The sequence below is a fragment of the Molossus molossus genome, unplaced genomic scaffold, assembly GCF_014108415.1.
Source record: "Molossus molossus isolate mMolMol1 unplaced genomic scaffold, mMolMol1.p scaffold_m16_p_12, whole genome shotgun sequence".
In the NCBI taxonomy this organism is placed as follows: domain Eukaryota; kingdom Metazoa; phylum Chordata; class Mammalia; order Chiroptera; family Molossidae; genus Molossus; species Molossus molossus.
Window position 1 is genome coordinate 88,982,793 of NW_023425347.1, and position 17,056 is coordinate 88,999,848.

Genomic DNA, 17,056 nt, shown 5'->3' on the forward strand with positions numbered 1-17,056 from the left:
TAACGTCTCCATCTCCTGCCCTTCCCATAAATTGGTAGCTAGATCTAGACATGAGAAACCCCAGGGTTTTGTGGGTTTTTTTTTTTTGCAGTTTACATATTATTTCATGAAATGTTTTGTCTTTTAGTTTGCTCATTAAAATATTTTAGCCCTGCCTGATTTGTCTCAGTGATTAGAGTGTCAGCCCGTCAACCGAAGTGTCAAGGGTTTGATTCCCAGCCCTGGTCGGGGTTGTGAGGGAGGCAGCCAATCGATGTGTATCTCTCACATCAATGTTTTTCTCTTTCTCTCCCACTCCCTCCCTCCCACTCTACTTAAAAATCAATGGAAAAATATTCTTGGGTCTGTAATAACAAAAAAAATTTAAATATTGTATTTTAATGTTCACATTTAATATGTCCACATAATTTAATCTTCTTGTGGACATCAAAGTCAAAGGTCACAGGAACCAGGCTTCTGCCACCTCCTGGGAGGACCCCTTTTTAATGTCAAAGTGTCACTGACTTTCCCTCAACAGTTATACTTTTAGTACTGATTGATTAAGAAATGGACCCTGGCCGGTTTGGCTGAGCAGTTAGAGCATCTGACTGTGGACCAAAGAATCGTGGGTCCAATTTCAGTCAAAGGCATGTACCTTGGTTGTAGTTTGGTCCCTAGCCCTGGTCGGGGTTGTGCAAGAGGCAACCAATTGATGTGTTTCTCTCACATTGATCTCTCTCTCTCTTTCTCTCTCTCTCTCTCTCCAAAGATAAATGGAGGAGTGTCCTTGGATGAGGATTTTAAAAAAAGGAAAAATGGCAAAAGACAACCCTGGATGGCGTAGCTCAGTTGGAGTGTCGTCCCATACACCAAAGGGTTCGATTCCCAGTCAGGGCACATACCCAGGTTTTGGCTTCGAGCCCCGGTTGGGGCACGTGTGGGAGGCAGCCTATCGATATTTCTCTCTCTTTCTCTCTGTTTCCCTTCCTCTCTCTGAGATCAATTTAAAAAAACAAAAGAAATGGAAAAGGATAAAAAGCTACCATTCAAGAATGCTTTTAAAGATTTCTGGGTCTTATTGATCATAACAGCTGCATACATTTTTGGTCATAATGATTTGTGAGACTTTTAAATTGGTCTATAGTGCTTACTGTAAGTGCGGCTTTGTTTTGTTTTGTTACTGCTCACCAGAGGATATTTTTTTCCATTGATTTTTAGAGAGATGGGGGGGGGGAGAAACATCTATATAAGAGAGACACATCAATCGATTGCCTCCAGCATGACCCCAACCGTGGCTGGGGAGCAAACGTGCAACCCAGGTATGTGCCCTTGACCAGAATCGAACTCGAGACCCTTCAGTCAGTGGGCTGATGCTCTAACCATTGAGCCAAACCAACCAGGGTTGAGTGTGGCTTCTTAGAGCCCTGGTAGTAACTCCATGATCTGCAGTGCCTAGGGCCCACAACTGGAAATGAATAAGGGAGTTATAGTCTAACAGTTGGGGTCCCAGGTCCATCTCCGCCATTTTCTGTCTGTCTGAGCTCAGGCAACTTTCTTTACCTCTCTGGGCCTCACTGACTAATCAGCCAGATGGGAACAGAAACAATGACAGCCTCATTGGGATGCTGTGAGTCTTAAAGGATGAGTGTCAGACTGCTTTACAAACTGTAAAGCCCTGTATAAGATTTGGCATGTAGCCCTGGCCAGTTTTGCTCAGTGGTTAGAGCGTTGGCTGGCGGTCCCGAGAGACCCGGGTTCGGTTCCCTCTAAGGGCATGTACCTTGCTTGCAGTTTGTCCCCGGCCCTGGTTGGGTCGTGTGGGTGGCAGCCACTCGATGTGTCCCTTTCACATCGATGTTTCTCTCTCTCTTCCTCTCTTTCCCTCCCACTCTATCTAAACAACAACAACAAAAAAAAGGATTTGGCATGTATTCTTTTTTAGTTTGCATTTCCAATGAGACCTGGGACAAGAAACTCATCTGAGCCTTTGTTTTGCAGTCTGTAAAATGAGGAGGTAATGTTAGATTATCTCTAATATTCTGTGACTTTGTTTCTCAAGGGATAGCATCATGGTCCAAAGCAAAGGTAAAGGTTTTATCTCCGTTGCAAATTCTAGTTTAATTGGTAAGCTGTGTTAGCAGAATGATGAACCAAACCCAGGGTCAGTGGGAAAAATACTGTGATTGATTAATGATGGCTGTAATGGTCATGGGATGCTACAAACATGGTGCGTACTTCTTATATTATAATAGTCCAAAGGAGTGAATGTCTAATGTGGAATTTAATCTACAGCTCCTAAGGCCTTAGCTTTAGCTGTTCTGCCCCCTTGGCTGAGTCACCATAGTAACCACAGCTGGCTCTGAGAGATCACAGGAATGAAGAATGGGTCCTATTGATGAATGCTGACCCAGGAGGGGGCCATGCAGAAGGCCTTTCCAAGCAGGACAGCTGGGCATGGCCCTAGTGCTGCCATCTGTGGTCTTTTGCCTGTAGAGAAGACAAACTAGAGAGCCAGAGAACGGGGTGTGTGTGTGTGTGTGTGTGTGTGTGTGTGTGTGGTTTGGGTGGTGTGGGGCAGTACCACCAGCTGGTCTAGGACCAGCCAGGCAGGGCTATCTGTAGTCCTCCAATTGGTTTTCCAAGTTCAGACACGTCCCTGATACTCTTTGTCCAGTGCCTGCCCAGGCTGTTGCATGGAACCATAGACTCTTAGCTTTGAGAGAAATCTAAGTGGTCATCAATACTAATCCCAAATCCAGTGCCTGAATCACTCTCTAGCACCTGAAGTTCTCAAATACTTCAAGTGACGGGAAGCTTGTTCATTTCCAGGGATCTTTTGTTCTTCCTTAGGAACTTCTTCCTCTGGTGGAGCTAAAGTCTATTTTTATCTCCCTAATTTCCACCTCACAGTCCTGGGGATCCTCTCTAGGGCCAACCTGAACAAATCTGTTTTCTCTTCAGCAGGGTAGCCCTTGGAGTGTTTGCAGTTGGAGCCCCCTACTGTTGTCATCTTTGCTTTCTTTAGATGGGTTTCCCTCTCTCTCTCCCCTTCCTCCCTCCCCTAAGTTTGAGAGGATGGTGAGAGGATATGGTAGAGGTGGTGGAGTTGGAGTTCAGGTTCAGAGGCAGATCTAGTCCTAGGATCAAAGAAGCCATGTCCCCTAACCTTTGTGGGGCAGCCTGTTGGTATGGAAAGAACATTGGCCATGGATTGGCCAGATCTCAGTTTAAATTATGGATCTGCCATTGTTCAGCATCTGGGACCTGGACAGACCTGGACATGTTCCTTTCTTCTGGCAGCTCCATCTCTAAAATGCTAATGGTGATGACTACGTCAAAGGGTGGCTGGGAGAGTGACAAGTAGCGTTCCTGGCACAGAGCCAGCACTCGGGACATGTGACATCTTGCTTGCACTCTGAGGCTGCCCAGTGGCAGAGGTTTCACAGTTACCCCTCTGCACCTGTGCTTCCCACATCTTGCTGAGCAGGATCATTGGGGGTGGGGAGAGGTATCTTTAATTAGCTCAAGGAAAGTTGAGAAATTCCTATACCAAGTTGAGTTTAATTTTGAAATGGGTAACATTATTAGCTATTAAACTATAGTGTTAGAAGCACTTTACCTATGTGAATTCATTTAATCTCCCCAACAACCCTGTGTAGAAGGACCTCTTGTCACTTTATGAATGGGGGAAATTGAGGCACAGAGAGGTCACAGCAAATATCTAAAGAATTAATATTCAAAACCAGGTAATTTGGGACCAGCCCCATACTTTTAGCCATGATGATTTGCTGCATCTCTGAAGGGTAGAATTAGACCAGTGATTCCCAAACTTTAGTGGGCATCAGAATCACCTGGAGGGCTTGTTAAACTACAAATTGCTGAGCCCCAACTCAGATTTTCTCATTCAGCCAGAGAATTTACATTTCTAACATGTTCCCAGGTGATGCTGATGCTGCTGGTTCAGGGACCCCACTTTGAGAATGACTGACTGTTGGGGGTTAAATGGACCCACTACAAACCAGACCTGATGTTTTTGCCCTTATCTATCTGGGCTCAGGCATGAGAAATAAGGGTCAATTTCACACAGAAGCAGAAAACAAAACACAGTAAGAGTCATACTCACTTTTTCCGAATGCCTTAAGCCTTGGCACACTACTGCAATCTCGTGTAAGTCTCACATTAACTGTGAGTTAAGTGGAAAATGGACCCCCCCCCATGTTATATTATTTTTCTCCCATTTTAAAAAAAGAGGAGGTTTGGAAAACTGGCTGGGTTAGTATCTCCCAGGGAGATCGTTTTGGGGAAACTGGAGATAGCATCTCAGCTTGTGATACATCACTGCAGGCGTTCTAGACACCTCTGTGCCTTTCCCCAAATACCTTCCCATCCCCAGGCTATGATCAGAATTTCCTCCTTAAAATTATATTTCTTTAGCTTAAATATCTTTGCCCATTGTATGGTAGAGGGTAGTTATCCTTTTTACCCCCGTGTGAATGATTTTCAGATATTTTCTTGAGAAGAGAGTGATTAGAATTTTCCCCTCTTGTCCCTCCTTCAGGCACTTGCGTGGTTATATGTCTGTGAGCCTCTTGAAGGAAGGGGCCTCCCTAACTGAAGAGGTACCAATAGATGCTTGTTGAAAAGAATGAATGAATGAACGAACGAGCAAACTATCTTAATCTCCTTGCCCATTCTTCTTCTTCTTTTTTTTTTTTTTTTATATTTTGTTCAGATAGAGTGGGAGAGAGAGAGAGAAAGAGAGAGAGAGAAACATCGACGTGAAAGGGACACATTGAGTGGTTGCCACCCTCACAACCCAACCAGGGCTGGGGACAAACTGCAACCGAGGTACGTGCCCTTAGCGGGAACCGAACCCGGGTCTCTCTGGGCCACAGGCCGACGCTCTAACCGCTGAGCCAAACCAGCCAGGGTAGTTTCTGTTTTCTTTTTAAAAATTTTTTTATTGATTTTTAGAGAGAGAGAAACATGGATGTGAAAGAGAAACATCCATCATCTGTCTCCTGCATGCCCCCTACCAGGGATGGAGCCCGAAACCTGGGCATGTGCTCTGACCAGGAATTGAACCAGCAACTTTTTGGTCCACAGGATGATACCCAACCAACTGAGCCACACTGGCCATGGGTCCTTGCCCATTCTTCCCATTCTTCGAAAACTGTCGTTCTAGGTAAACAATTTTGAGCATCTTTTGTATGCTAGGTATACAGATCTACCTTCTAGGGGGGGTTATAAATCTCTTTGGATTTTGTTCTTATCCTTCCTCTAGTAACCCTACCATTATACCCAGTGCTCCCCATGCTGCCTCACAGTACCATCAGTCTTAGTTTCTTTTCTTCCTGTCCAGTTCTAGATTGAAGCATCATAGTTTAAAGGAAGCCTTCCCTGCTCTTCCTAAGCAGACAGAGCTCTGCTTCCCCTGAGCTCCCAGGTGTCTTGTCCATCTAACATTATAGCCCTAATCACATTGCTTTACAAGTATCTATTTACTTGGCTCTTTCTCCCCTTAGAATAATTCTACCTTCCTAATACCGCAATCCTTTAATACAGTTCCTCATGTTGTGACCCCCAACCATAAAATTATTTTTGTTGCTGCTTCATAACTGTAATTATGCTACTGTTATGTCTTAGGCGACCCCTGTGAAAGGGTTATTTGACCCCCAAAGGGGTCGCGACCCACAGGTTGAGAACCACTGCCTTAGATGGTGATGTCCTGAGAGCTGAGATTGTGTCTTTTACACAGGGTATGAATGCATGGCAGGCACTCAATAACAAGGTGAATGAATGAATGAATGAATGAATGAATGAATGAATGAATAGCTATGTGAACCTTGGCTGTTAAGAACAGTAGAGACAGGAATGGTATCTTTCTGGGAAGCCATTTCCTGATGTATGTCTGACAAGGCTATCAAGGGACAGTTTGTGGGTGATTAGGGTGACTTACCTGCCTATACCAGTTAGAGTTAGGTTCAGCTACAAGTGACAGAATACCCAACTTAACAGGAGCTGGAAAGTTACCAAAAACCAGGGCAGCCCTACTCTTCTGCCTGTCTGTGGCAGTATGAGTCTCATGCTTCTTTCTACATATCTGTTCTTTTTTGTTTACACATGATGGGCAAGACATCCCAACTTAAGCACTTCCAATAAATTAACTAACTTCCCAGAGCCCAGTTCCAGATTCCTTGGAGAGAGAATCTGATTGGCCTACCTTGGGTCAAGTGTCCACCCTGGTCCAGTTAACTCTGGCTAGAACAAACAAGGCAGCAAGGGTTCACCTCTAGAGGGGAGAAGGCAGTTTTTAGAGAATGGGCATCATGGGGTGGAAGACTCCCCAAAAGTATCTAGAGCATGGACATAGTAGACCTCTCAGGTCCGTGTCCCAGGACTTCGAAAACTGTCGTTCTAGGTAAACAATTTTGAGCATCTTTTGTATGCTAGGCATACAGATCTACCTTCTAGGGGGTTTTATAAATCTCTTTGGATTTTGTTCTTATCTTTACCTGGTAGCATCTTTTGAAGTGAAATCAGCTCCTTAAGTTGATCACCTCTTAGCTTTCCCTTTTCAGGTTTCAAGGTGGGGATCAAGGGCTTTGACAGACATGTGTCTCCCCATCCAGGTCTTTGGGAGATGTCCATATTCTCTCCTGTTGTTTTTGTCTCTCCAGTAAGAAGTGTCTTAGTTCTTTAGCTGCTTTGATTATCGCCTCCCTCCCCAATCTCCCTAAGTGCTTAACTTTCTTCAGCCCTGTAGTAGGCCTCCACTGGTCCCAAACATGAAAGCACAGTCATCCCTCCTTTATCGCGGTTAATCCGTTCCAGACTCTAGTGGTTGCACCTGGCGCTGAAGGATTCCTGCGGTGCTCGAATACATAGGCCTACAGTCCATACATACAGTAATTTTAATTTTAATTGTAATACAGGGGTGTATAATTGACTCAGACAACTGAGTGCATGCTGTATCATTTTCACTGTCTCAATCAACTTTTTGATGAACATATTTGAACAAACCGTGGTAGAGTGAAGCCGCAAAAGTCAAACCGCGAAGTGGCGAGGGACAACTGTATCTCAAGTTCATACTCAGGGAGGAGACTGTGAGGTAGCTAATCCATATAGGGAAAATATCCAGCTTCTGATGGCCCTTTTTATCACCATCAGCAGCTGCTGGTAATGGTCATAGATTCTCTTCATTGAGGACACGCTCTGCTTAGCACCATGTAACTCCTTTGCATGCATCATCTCCTACAAAATAATCCTCATAACCTGAGGGGTGGCCATTATTTCCTCTCCTTTGCAGAGAGCTGATCTGGGAGCTCAGAGAGAATAGGCAACTTGCCCAAGGTCACGCAGCGTCTGGGGGTCAAAACCGGACCCCCTCCCTTCAGAGGCTTCCCACATGCCAGAAACTTCTGAGAACACTCCATATGGCCTCTAAGCTCTGCCCTGTGCATGTCCTTCTGTGAACATTGTTTAGAATCTTTGGAGATACCATTCCAATGTGTTTGCTAACTCTTGTCACGTTGCAGTAACTCTTTGGAGATGAAACTCTGATCCCATTTTAGACACCGGACAAAACAGGTGGGGCTGGGGTCAGGGTGGGGCTGTGGATAGAGCACCATCCTGGAGCACCCCTGGAGGCCCAGCTCTTCTGCCTGCCCACTCTTTGACTCTGGGCACTGCCTTCCTCTCTTGACCTCAGATTCCGCCTCTATGGTTCTATGGGCCCTGTGCGGCCCTAACATTCCAACTTAACAATGTATGTCATAAGGGTTTCACGAGGTTGGCAGCTTCCACACCCCACTGAAAAGAGGGGTGGTTTCCATATGGGGTGAGTCTGCTGGGGTGTGTGAGGCTTGCTTCTCACCATCATATCTTCTGGCCGTCCCCATTCTGCTGTTTGTTTTGTAGCCCCTGGACTCTGAGGTTGCCTGATGTCCTGTCTCCAATTCTTTCCTGTGGGGTGTTGAGTGTGTGCCCTCTGCCCACCCATGGTATCCCACCTCTGCCTCTTTATCCTCACATGGCTGTTTATTGAGCCTGGGATTTAGGGAGCGAGCATTCCCCAATCTGTGTCTTTCGAGAGTGTAGAAATGTCCATGTTCTCTCCCTGGTCTTTTGCTAAGCATTTTTTACATAATCATAAAATTATTAATTCTCTCAGCAACACCTCGAGTCCACAGTATTATCCCTATTTTGCAGACAAGGCATCCAAGGCTCAGAGAAGTTAACAGATTTTTCTAGGTTGACACACTATTTAGTGCCAGAGCCTAGATTCAAGCCAGGTCTGGTATATCCCACTATCCCACATGCCTTGGAATCTCTGTGTTCATTCATCTTGCATTGGAATCAGGAGAAGTCTGTGGTCCTCCCGGAGTGGTATGACTGGTCTATGGTTTCCTGTGTGGTCTGGGTAGAAGTGGGTGGTCAATTTGTGTTTGAGGAGGGTACAGGGGAGCCCTAGGGAGGAAACTCTATTTGTGTGTTTGGAGGGTGGGATCGTGGAGCCAGGCACCCCTTCCATCTGGGCATCCCTGAACCTCTGTCCACGTTTGCTTCCAGATGCTGGAAGGAGACCAGGCCATCCTGCAGAGAATAAAGAAGGCTGTGCGAGCGATCCACAGCTCTGGCCTTGGTGAGTGAGCCCACGCAGTGCCCAGCCTGGCCAGGCAGCCCCTTCCCCAGCCTCAGCCTGGAGCTCATTCTGAGCTCCCTTCCCTATCTCCACAGGCCACGTGGAGAACGAGGAGCAGTACCGAGAGGCCGTGGAATCCTTAGGCAATAGCCACCTGTCCCAAAACAGTCATGAGCTGTCCACCGGCTTCCTAAACTTGGCTGTGTTCACCCGAGAGGTGGCCGCACTCTTCAAGAACTTGGTGAGGCCCTAATCCTTTCTCAGCCAGCCCCTAGCCCAGGCTCAGGGTAAATCTAGTGGGCTTAAGAACCTGGCCAGAAAAGGGTTGGTTTCTACCCTTCTCCCAGGTTTCATTGACCTCTAATCTCCCTTGACCTCTGACCCATGACCTGAAGTCCCTTTCTAGTTCTGACCTACCTTTGCATTCTTCTTCCTCTTTGACTTCTCACCTATGTCTTGTCTCTTTGTCTGTCTCCCTTCCTCCCTCTCTGCCCTCCTCTTTTTTAAAAAAATGTGTTTTTATTGATTTTTTTTTTTTTTGAGAGAGAGAGAGAGCCGAAGGGAGAGGAAGTTAGAAAACATCAATGTGAGAGAGAAATATTGATCTGCTGCCTCCTGCATGCCCCTTATTGGGGGTCGAGCCTGCAACCTGGGCATGTGCGCATGTGCCCTGACCGGGAATCGAATTGGGACCTCTCAGTCCATGGGATGATCCTAGTCCCCTGAGCCACACTGGCCCAGTGTCTGCCCTCCTCTTCGTCTTCTGTGGTCACTGCCCAGGAGCAGAGGGGATCTCACAGTGAGGAAGAGCCCTACGGACGGAGGGCTCCCTGGAGGAGGTTGGGGAGAAAGGAGGGTGGACTCTGTTTTTTTTTTTTAATTTATTTTTTTTGCGGGAGGGTTCCTGTTTTTATGCCACCACCTCTCCTCAACCCTCTTTGTCCTCTACTTTCCCAACTGCATCTGCTTTGACCTCAAAAGCTAGAACCTGCTTTGTCTCAACAAGCCTCTCAACTCTGCAGGGGCTCAGTGGCCTCAGGTTCTTGCCGGAGACTGCCTCCTCCCTGTGCAGGCCTGGTTCTTAGTACCTTACGTGTTAACTCAGTTAATCCTGGAGCACCGCTTGGTGGGGTTGGTTTTACCATTGTCTCCACTTAATAGGCCAGGAAACTAGGACATCAAGCAATTGCCTGAGGTCAGACAGCTGGATTTGAATCCAGGTTGTCTGGCTCCAGGGTCCGAGCACAAGCCTGGCTGTACCCCTTCCCAGGAAAGCCCTTCTCCCAGGGGCTTCCTTGGACCAGCTCTCAGCTCTTGTGGCTTGATTCCACCAGTATCCTCCAGGGCTTGCAGGGCCGCATCTCTGAGAAGCATTTTGCTCAGTGGTTAAGTACCTGGACCTCGGGCTTAGACCGAGGCCTTGAATCCCTACTCTGCTGCTCACTAGGTGTGTGGCCCTGGGTGAGTCACTCAATCTGCCTGAGCCCCAGGCCTCTCATCTGTAAAACTGGGATCGTAATGGTACCTGCCTCACAGAGTTGTAATGAGGATCACACAAGTTAAGTTCCTACTCCGGAGTAAGCACTCAGTCAGTAAGTGTTAGCTAATGTTGCCGACTGTCACCCTATCTCTTGTGTGGCATTGCCTCGCACACTGGGCTACACAGAGGCCTTTCACCGCGTTTGAGTTCAGCTGAAGTAGTGACCTCCTTTGTCTCTATCTTTCTTTCCCTTGTGTCACTCAAGCTGGTGTTTGCTGAGGGTCTATTCTGTGGTTGGCATTGTACCAGGGGCTGGTGACACAGGGGAGAGTCAGGCTCTTCCTCAGAGAGCCACAGTCTAGTGGGAGAGACAGGAACAGGTGTGAGATGATACCAAGCAACACTAGCAGCGTGGCACAAACTCAAGGACCCAGCAGGTTGGGCCAGAGTAGTGCTACTTGGTTCAGAAAAGGGGAGGTCAGCATAGGTCACGGGCAGGAGTGGTCAGGAAGGCTTCCTGGAGGAGGGGAAACCTGGGCTGTACCTTGAAAGGTGGGCTGAAATATTAGACAGGACATTTCAAGTTGCCAAATGACAGAAACTCAACCCAAACTAGGTTAATTTTTAAAAGGGGAATTCATTGGCCCCTGCAGTGGAAAATCCAGAAGTGCAGCTGGCTTTAGGCTCCTTCATTCTCTTAGACAGTTTCTCCTGTCTCTGCTCAGTGGGCAAGGTGGCCCAGCAGGCCCAGGGTCATATCCTACCTGAAGAAAGACAGTCTTTCTCCCATGACTTTGGCAGAAAAGTCCCAGAAAGGATCTGATTGGCTGACGGGCCGTGTGCCTGTTTCTGATCCAACTACTATAGCCCAAAGATGGGGTATATTCTGGTCAGCTCTGACTCCTGTGCTCACCCCATGTGACCACAGGGAAAGGGTTCTCCACATTAATGGGGAGACAAAGAACTAGCCAGACAAAAACAACAGGTAGGTATGATAGGGGGACTTCAGAGAGTCAGAGAAGGGAGGGAAGGTGCTCCTGGCAAAAGAACAGAGATGGGACTGATCGTGGATGTCCCTGGGGCAGTGAGGTGCTGAGTCCGGGTTAGTCAGGGGAGGCGGAGCAGCTTTTACGGGAGACCGACTGTGCCACCCGCTTCTACCCTCCCACCTTCGCATCTTTCTCTCCCCTGCTTCCTTGACCCCAGCGATGTCCTTTGCATCATGCTGCTTCCCTGTACTCAAGCCCCTTGGGGCTGGACAGACGGTCACCCAAGGTGGGGCCTGGGGGTCTCTGCTTTTTCCAGGTTCAGAACCTGAACAACATTGTCTCTTTCCCGCTGGACAGTCTGTTGAAGGGGCAACTAAGAGATGGGCGACAGGTGAGTTTCCATGTGGAGAGCGAGGGGTTGGGGGATACTCAGAGGTGGGGGGATGGAGCAAGGCAGGGGTGGGCAGGAGGCCATAGGGGAGGCCAAGCAAGTCTGTCACAGGGGAAGTACTGACCCCATATTACTGACCCTCAGAAGGATAGGAGGACCTGGCTCTGGGGTCAGCCTAGGAGGGCTTGCCTGCTGTCTGCCAGGGCCCTATGTGAACTAGCTCGTGGAATTCTTACAGCCCTATGAGGTGAGCTCTGTGGGTACTATCATCCCCATTTTGCAGTTGAACAAATGGAGGCCCAAGGAGTTTGGCCACCTGCTTACAGTTCACACAGCTAGTCAGCGAGGAGCCCATGTGGGATCGGACTTCCGACTCCCGTGCTTGGCGGCTCTCTCCGCACTTGGCAGCGCCTGGCTTGAGGCAGAGTGGAGCTCAAAGAAGTGACCGGAATCTCCCTGGAAAGGCTGCCCCAGACAGTCCAGGGCTGGAGCTGTGCCCCTCCCGCAGAGGCTTCCCTCCTTGCCCTAGGCTAGACACTGATTGGGAACCACCCAAACCAGACAGGCAGCTTTTCACCTGGCTGACTGGGGCACCCAGGAGTCAGGACTGTTCTGAAGGTGTGCGCAGCCAGGCCCAGGCAAACTAGGCCAGGGATCAGCCAGGTCTCACTGGCTTGCTGTGTGGCCTTCGGTAGGAGACCACAGGGCACCACTTCTTAGCCTCTCCCTGCACCTTTCCTATCGAGAGGGTGATCTAGTACCAGGCAGGAGGAAATGGTGGGATAAAATTGGGGGAAAGTCTAACCTTTATCCCCCCATCCTCATCCTCATGGTGATCTCTGTCTTCTGAGGGAGGGAATTCAGGGCAGACCCCCAAAATCTTCCCACACTTGGGCCTGGCCCACCAAACCCGGTTGATTCTTGGCAACTGTGGGAAGAGGTCATGTGGGAGAAGCTCAGCCTGAGAACGAGGGTGTTTCTATGCGGGGGCAGGTTCGCATCAGAGCTATGGGGACAGGGGCTGGTTGAAGTATGGCTCTGAATGGGACAGGGAAGCACACATGTAGGGTTCCCCTAACGGTAGCAAAGTGTACTGTTGATTCCACACTCCAAGTACCCCTTTGGGCAAATTGTTCTCTTTAAATCACAGGATTCCAAAAAACAGCTGGAGAAGGCGTGGAAGGACTACGAAGCCAAAATGTAAGTGGCAGCGGCCAGGTGGTTTGTCCAGGAGAGTGGCGCTTATGTTGCAGCAGGAGGCTGAATTGGGGAAGAGCCTGAATGCTGCCAGGATGTGTCGCCCCAAAGCGCATGACACCTTGCTTTCTAGAGGCGTTTACAGGGGGTGAAGGTGCTCGTGGTCGTGGTGGTTTATGACCAGGCCTAACTGGAGTCTGGGGGCTGGAGCACAGGACCACCAAAGGGGAGCTATTGTGAAGAGACCTCAGAATGCTGCTCTAGAGACCCATCTGCTTGGGGGTGCCAGGTGTGGCAGAGACAGAGAGGAGCTACCATTTACTAAACACCTCCGTATGCTGTTTATTTAACCCTCACAATCACCCAGCCCTGTGGGGGAGATATTAGTATCCCAATTAACAGAAGGAATTGGAGGCTCAGAGAGGTTGAGTCACTTTCCCAAGGCCACAAATCTAGGCAGAGGCAGAGCTTGGGTTTGTGTTCCTTGATCCTCTTTCTGCAACACCAGGTGTTATCTATAAACATTTAGGTGGACATAGAGGAGGAAAGGGAGTTGATATCATGCCCTGGTGTCTTGTGTGCACCACTGATGACATCAGGGGGACAAAAGGAGCCTCGGGCACCCAGTGACCAAATCCCTCTGAGGAGAGACACCTTGGGCTCTGTTTTCTGGACTCTTTACAGGTCCTAGCCCTGCCCTCTCCAGGGCCCAGCCAGGCCCACCGTACGCCTTTGTAAAATTTTTTCTCTTGCATTTTGCAAAAGCTATACATGTTCACTTATGAAACTTAGAAAATATGAAGTAAAAAATAAAAACTTTTAATTATCCTGAGGAAAGTATTAGGGTCATGTGGGGAGGATCTAGTACTTCTCTGTGGTCTGAATTTTTTTTTAAATGGTGTGAGTAACAGTAATTTTATCACTTAAAAAGAGTGGAGGAAGGAGGAACTACCAATAACTAGGAGGAAAATCCTTAATTTCCAAGGCTAAAGTATTAACATCTTTCTAGCTATTTTCCTCTTTATATTTTTTAAAACCTAGATCATAATAGTCGTACTGTTTTGTAATCTTTTTCATGCTTCAAAATGCATTGTGACCATCTCTGCATCATTACATTAAAAAAATTTTTTTTTCTTTATTGATTTTAGAAGGAGAGGGGGAGAGAAAGATAGAAACATCAGTGAGAGAGAACATTGATTGGCCGCCTCCTGCATGCCCACCACTGGGGATTTGGCCCATGACCTGGGCATGTGCCCTGACCGGGAATCAAACCGGTGACCTCTTGGTGTCTGGGTCGATGCTCAACCACTGAGCCACACTAGCCGGGCTCATTACGTTTTTTTTTTTTTTAATTGATGTTAGAGAGAGAGGAAAGGAGAGAGAGAGAGGGAGAGAGAGAGAGAGAGAGAGAGAGAAACATCAATGAGAGAGAACATCAACTAGCCACCTCCTGCATGCCCCCACTGGAAATCGAGATCACAACCTGGGCATATGTTCTGACTAGGAATCGAACTGGTGACCTCTTGGTGCATGGGTCAACACTCAGCCAGTGAGCCACACCCGCTGGGCTCATTACATATTCTTATACAATGTCACTTAAATGATGCAAGTGCGCCAACATCTGCATAATCCACAAGGTATTTCATCCACCCCTGTCATTGGGGAAGCATCCTTGGAACAATATCTTTGCTGCCACCTGTAATTATTTCTGTAGGTTCGATTCCAAGAAGTAGGTCTTGGAGCTTTATTGTTCCTCCAGCTCCCAGAGCCACGGGACCTCCCCGAGTCTGAATGAAGGGCATGACTTCTCCCTCCACCAGCTTCTCCGTCTACACTCCAGCTGCAGGTGTAGATCCTGTGGTGACGGGTGTGGGAGCTGTGATGGGCGTGTCCATTTGCCCTCATTACAGGCCTAGGGAGAGGCGTGGACACACAAGCTGTCTTTTTCTTTATAATTTGATGTGGGTTACATGGCCTTCCCGAGTTACCCTGAATAAGACCTTAACCTTTCAAGGCATCATCTGCCAAATGGGAAGAATAAACTTTACCCTGCCGACCTTCCCCAAGAAGCTCTGCTTCTATCAGGCTTATATATTGAGTTTGCCTATAAGGTTTCATTTAAAGAAAATAAGTTGTGTAATTGATGAGAAAAGGGGATTGGCTGAGATTATTTAGTGAGTTATTAATAGGGCCTGGTTTAGAACCCAAAGCTTCTTAGTTCATTGTTTTTCCTGCCATGTTGTATGGTCTTCTGGCTCCTGACATGCATATTACATCAGTACATGTCCTGGCACAGGTGTCTGGTACATTTTTTTTATGAGCACTCCAGCTACAGCTAGCCATTGATGAGCCATGAGTCAATGAGTACTTCCACCTCATACTTACAAACCACTCTGGGCAGCAGCTCAAAAGGCCCAGGGCCCTGATAACATCTGTCTTGTTCATATAGGGTTGTTCATATAGGAGGGTTTCCCTCTCCACCAGGGGCTTCTGAGAAAGGCATCCCAGGCCCTGTACAGGGCCAAGTTTATCTAGTCTGTTCCATGTGCAGGACTGTCTCCTCATCTGCAAAATGGGACTGGTGAGACTTTGCAGGGTTGACGTGGGGATGAAATACGTGCAGTGCATGTGAAGCGGCTGGCACTGCAGTTCCACAAGAATTTACTGACCATCTATCTGAGCCAGAACTGACCAGAATAACCCAGCAAGGGGCTGAGAGGCAGGAGCCCAGACCTCTGCTCCTAGCATTTCCCCTGGCCAGCGTGGGATCGTGGGCAGTCACTTCCCTTGTCCAGGCCTCAGCTTCATCATCTGTAAAATAGTTCCTGACCATGATCTATCAGAAGACACTGGCCCTGGTTGTTTTGGCTCAGCGGTGAGAGCATTGGCCCAGGACCAAAGGGTCGCGGGTTTGATTTCCGGTCAAGGGCACATACCTGGGTTGCAGGTTCTATCCCCAGCCCTGGTTGGGTCGTGCAGCAGGCAACCAATTGATGTGTCTCTCTCACATTGATGTTTCTCTCTCTCCCTCCCTTCCACTCTATCTAAAAATCAATGGAAAAATATCCTCAGGTGAGGATTAACAACAACAAAAAGACACTAAGACTATCAGGCAGGGAAGGAGGGGTGACACAAATCTGAGCACAGTGTTGGTTACCAGTGCCATCCCCAGGGCTCTAGCAGGATTTGGGTTCAAATCCTGCTGTACCACTTAACAGCTGTGAGACTTGGACAAGAGACTTATCATCTCTGGCTCCTCATCTATAAAATGGGGTTACTGCTTTAGTGCTTTAAAATAATACTAATTAATAATAATAGCAGCTAATACTTTTATTTACTTGAGAGCTTCCCTTTGTACCGGACACTGTGATAGGCCCTTTACATCTGTTATCAGATTCATCCCCCCTGGCAGGGAAAGATGCTGTTATTATCCCCAATCTATAGGTAAGTAGAGAGGGGAAAAAACACAACCCCCACCTTAGTGGATTCCACTAAAGTTTATAAGCAAGAAGAGAGGTGGCTCAGTAAATAATGAAAGCACGGTGACAGTGCCATGAGAGTAGCCCAGAGGTGGCAGAAAAGGCAGGTAGTTTTGTTTGGGTGGAGGGAAGGGTGGTTGGAAGAGGCACCACAGGATAAGTGGGTTAAGGTCAGTCTGGCGGGTACATGATCCATTTGATTCCTTTTCTCTCCTATCTGTCCCTGTCTCCTGAATGTTGCTGCGGTCAACCCTTCTCCAGTTACCTCGGGCTTCTTAGTAACTAGCATTTCAGCTCCTTTCACTCACATTTCATTTCACTCCTTCTGCTGCCACTTCATTCAAAGGAAATAGAAAAGTTTAAAATGTTTATAAACGGTGGTGAGCCTCTGAGAACAAGGAAGGAATGGGAGTCGCTATTTTATGGGTGTGGTAGGGGGTGATGGAGTTAAAATGAGAAGCACTCCCCAGCTATTAGTTTGAAGTTCTCAGATCATCTTAGGTGACTGTGTCAGACTCTGTGGGGTAAATCTGTAAATTACCAGAGTTGAGGCTGAGGACAGAGCTATGGTAATTCACAAAGTCATCCATGTACTTTACAGATTATCTTCATCCTGAGCTCACTAGTTCTGTCCTTTAATTTCCACTAGACCCTGTATTTAAATTATTGAATAAATAACTAAGGAACTACCCTATACTAAAAAGATCATCTAAAGGAATCACCAGTAGTGCTTGTTTAATCATTAGTATCATTATCATCATCATAATCCTCCCATTTATCGAGGGCTTACCATATGTCAGAGACTGTGCTAAATGTTTCCCCTGTAATCACATCATCTGAGAACGAGGCAGTATTAGTCTCATTTTTGAAATAAATAAACTGAAGCTTAGAAAAAAT

General features: G+C 47.5%; 1 protein-coding gene across 1 annotated transcript in view; it reads left to right on the top strand.

Moving 5' to 3' along the window:
* Nucleotides 1-17,056, top strand: part of ASAP3 (ArfGAP with SH3 domain, ankyrin repeat and PH domain 3) — a 49,278-nt gene that overhangs the window by 17,520 nt on the left and 14,702 nt on the right. The window contains exons 2-5 of the mRNA XM_036255888.1: nt 8,551-8,623; nt 8,719-8,864; nt 11,409-11,483; nt 12,634-12,683. Of these exons, the coding sequence (XP_036111781.1) occupies nt 8,551-8,623; nt 8,719-8,864; nt 11,409-11,483; nt 12,634-12,683 (344 nt within the window). The remainder of the gene's footprint in view (nt 1-8,550; nt 8,624-8,718; nt 8,865-11,408; nt 11,484-12,633; nt 12,684-17,056) is intronic.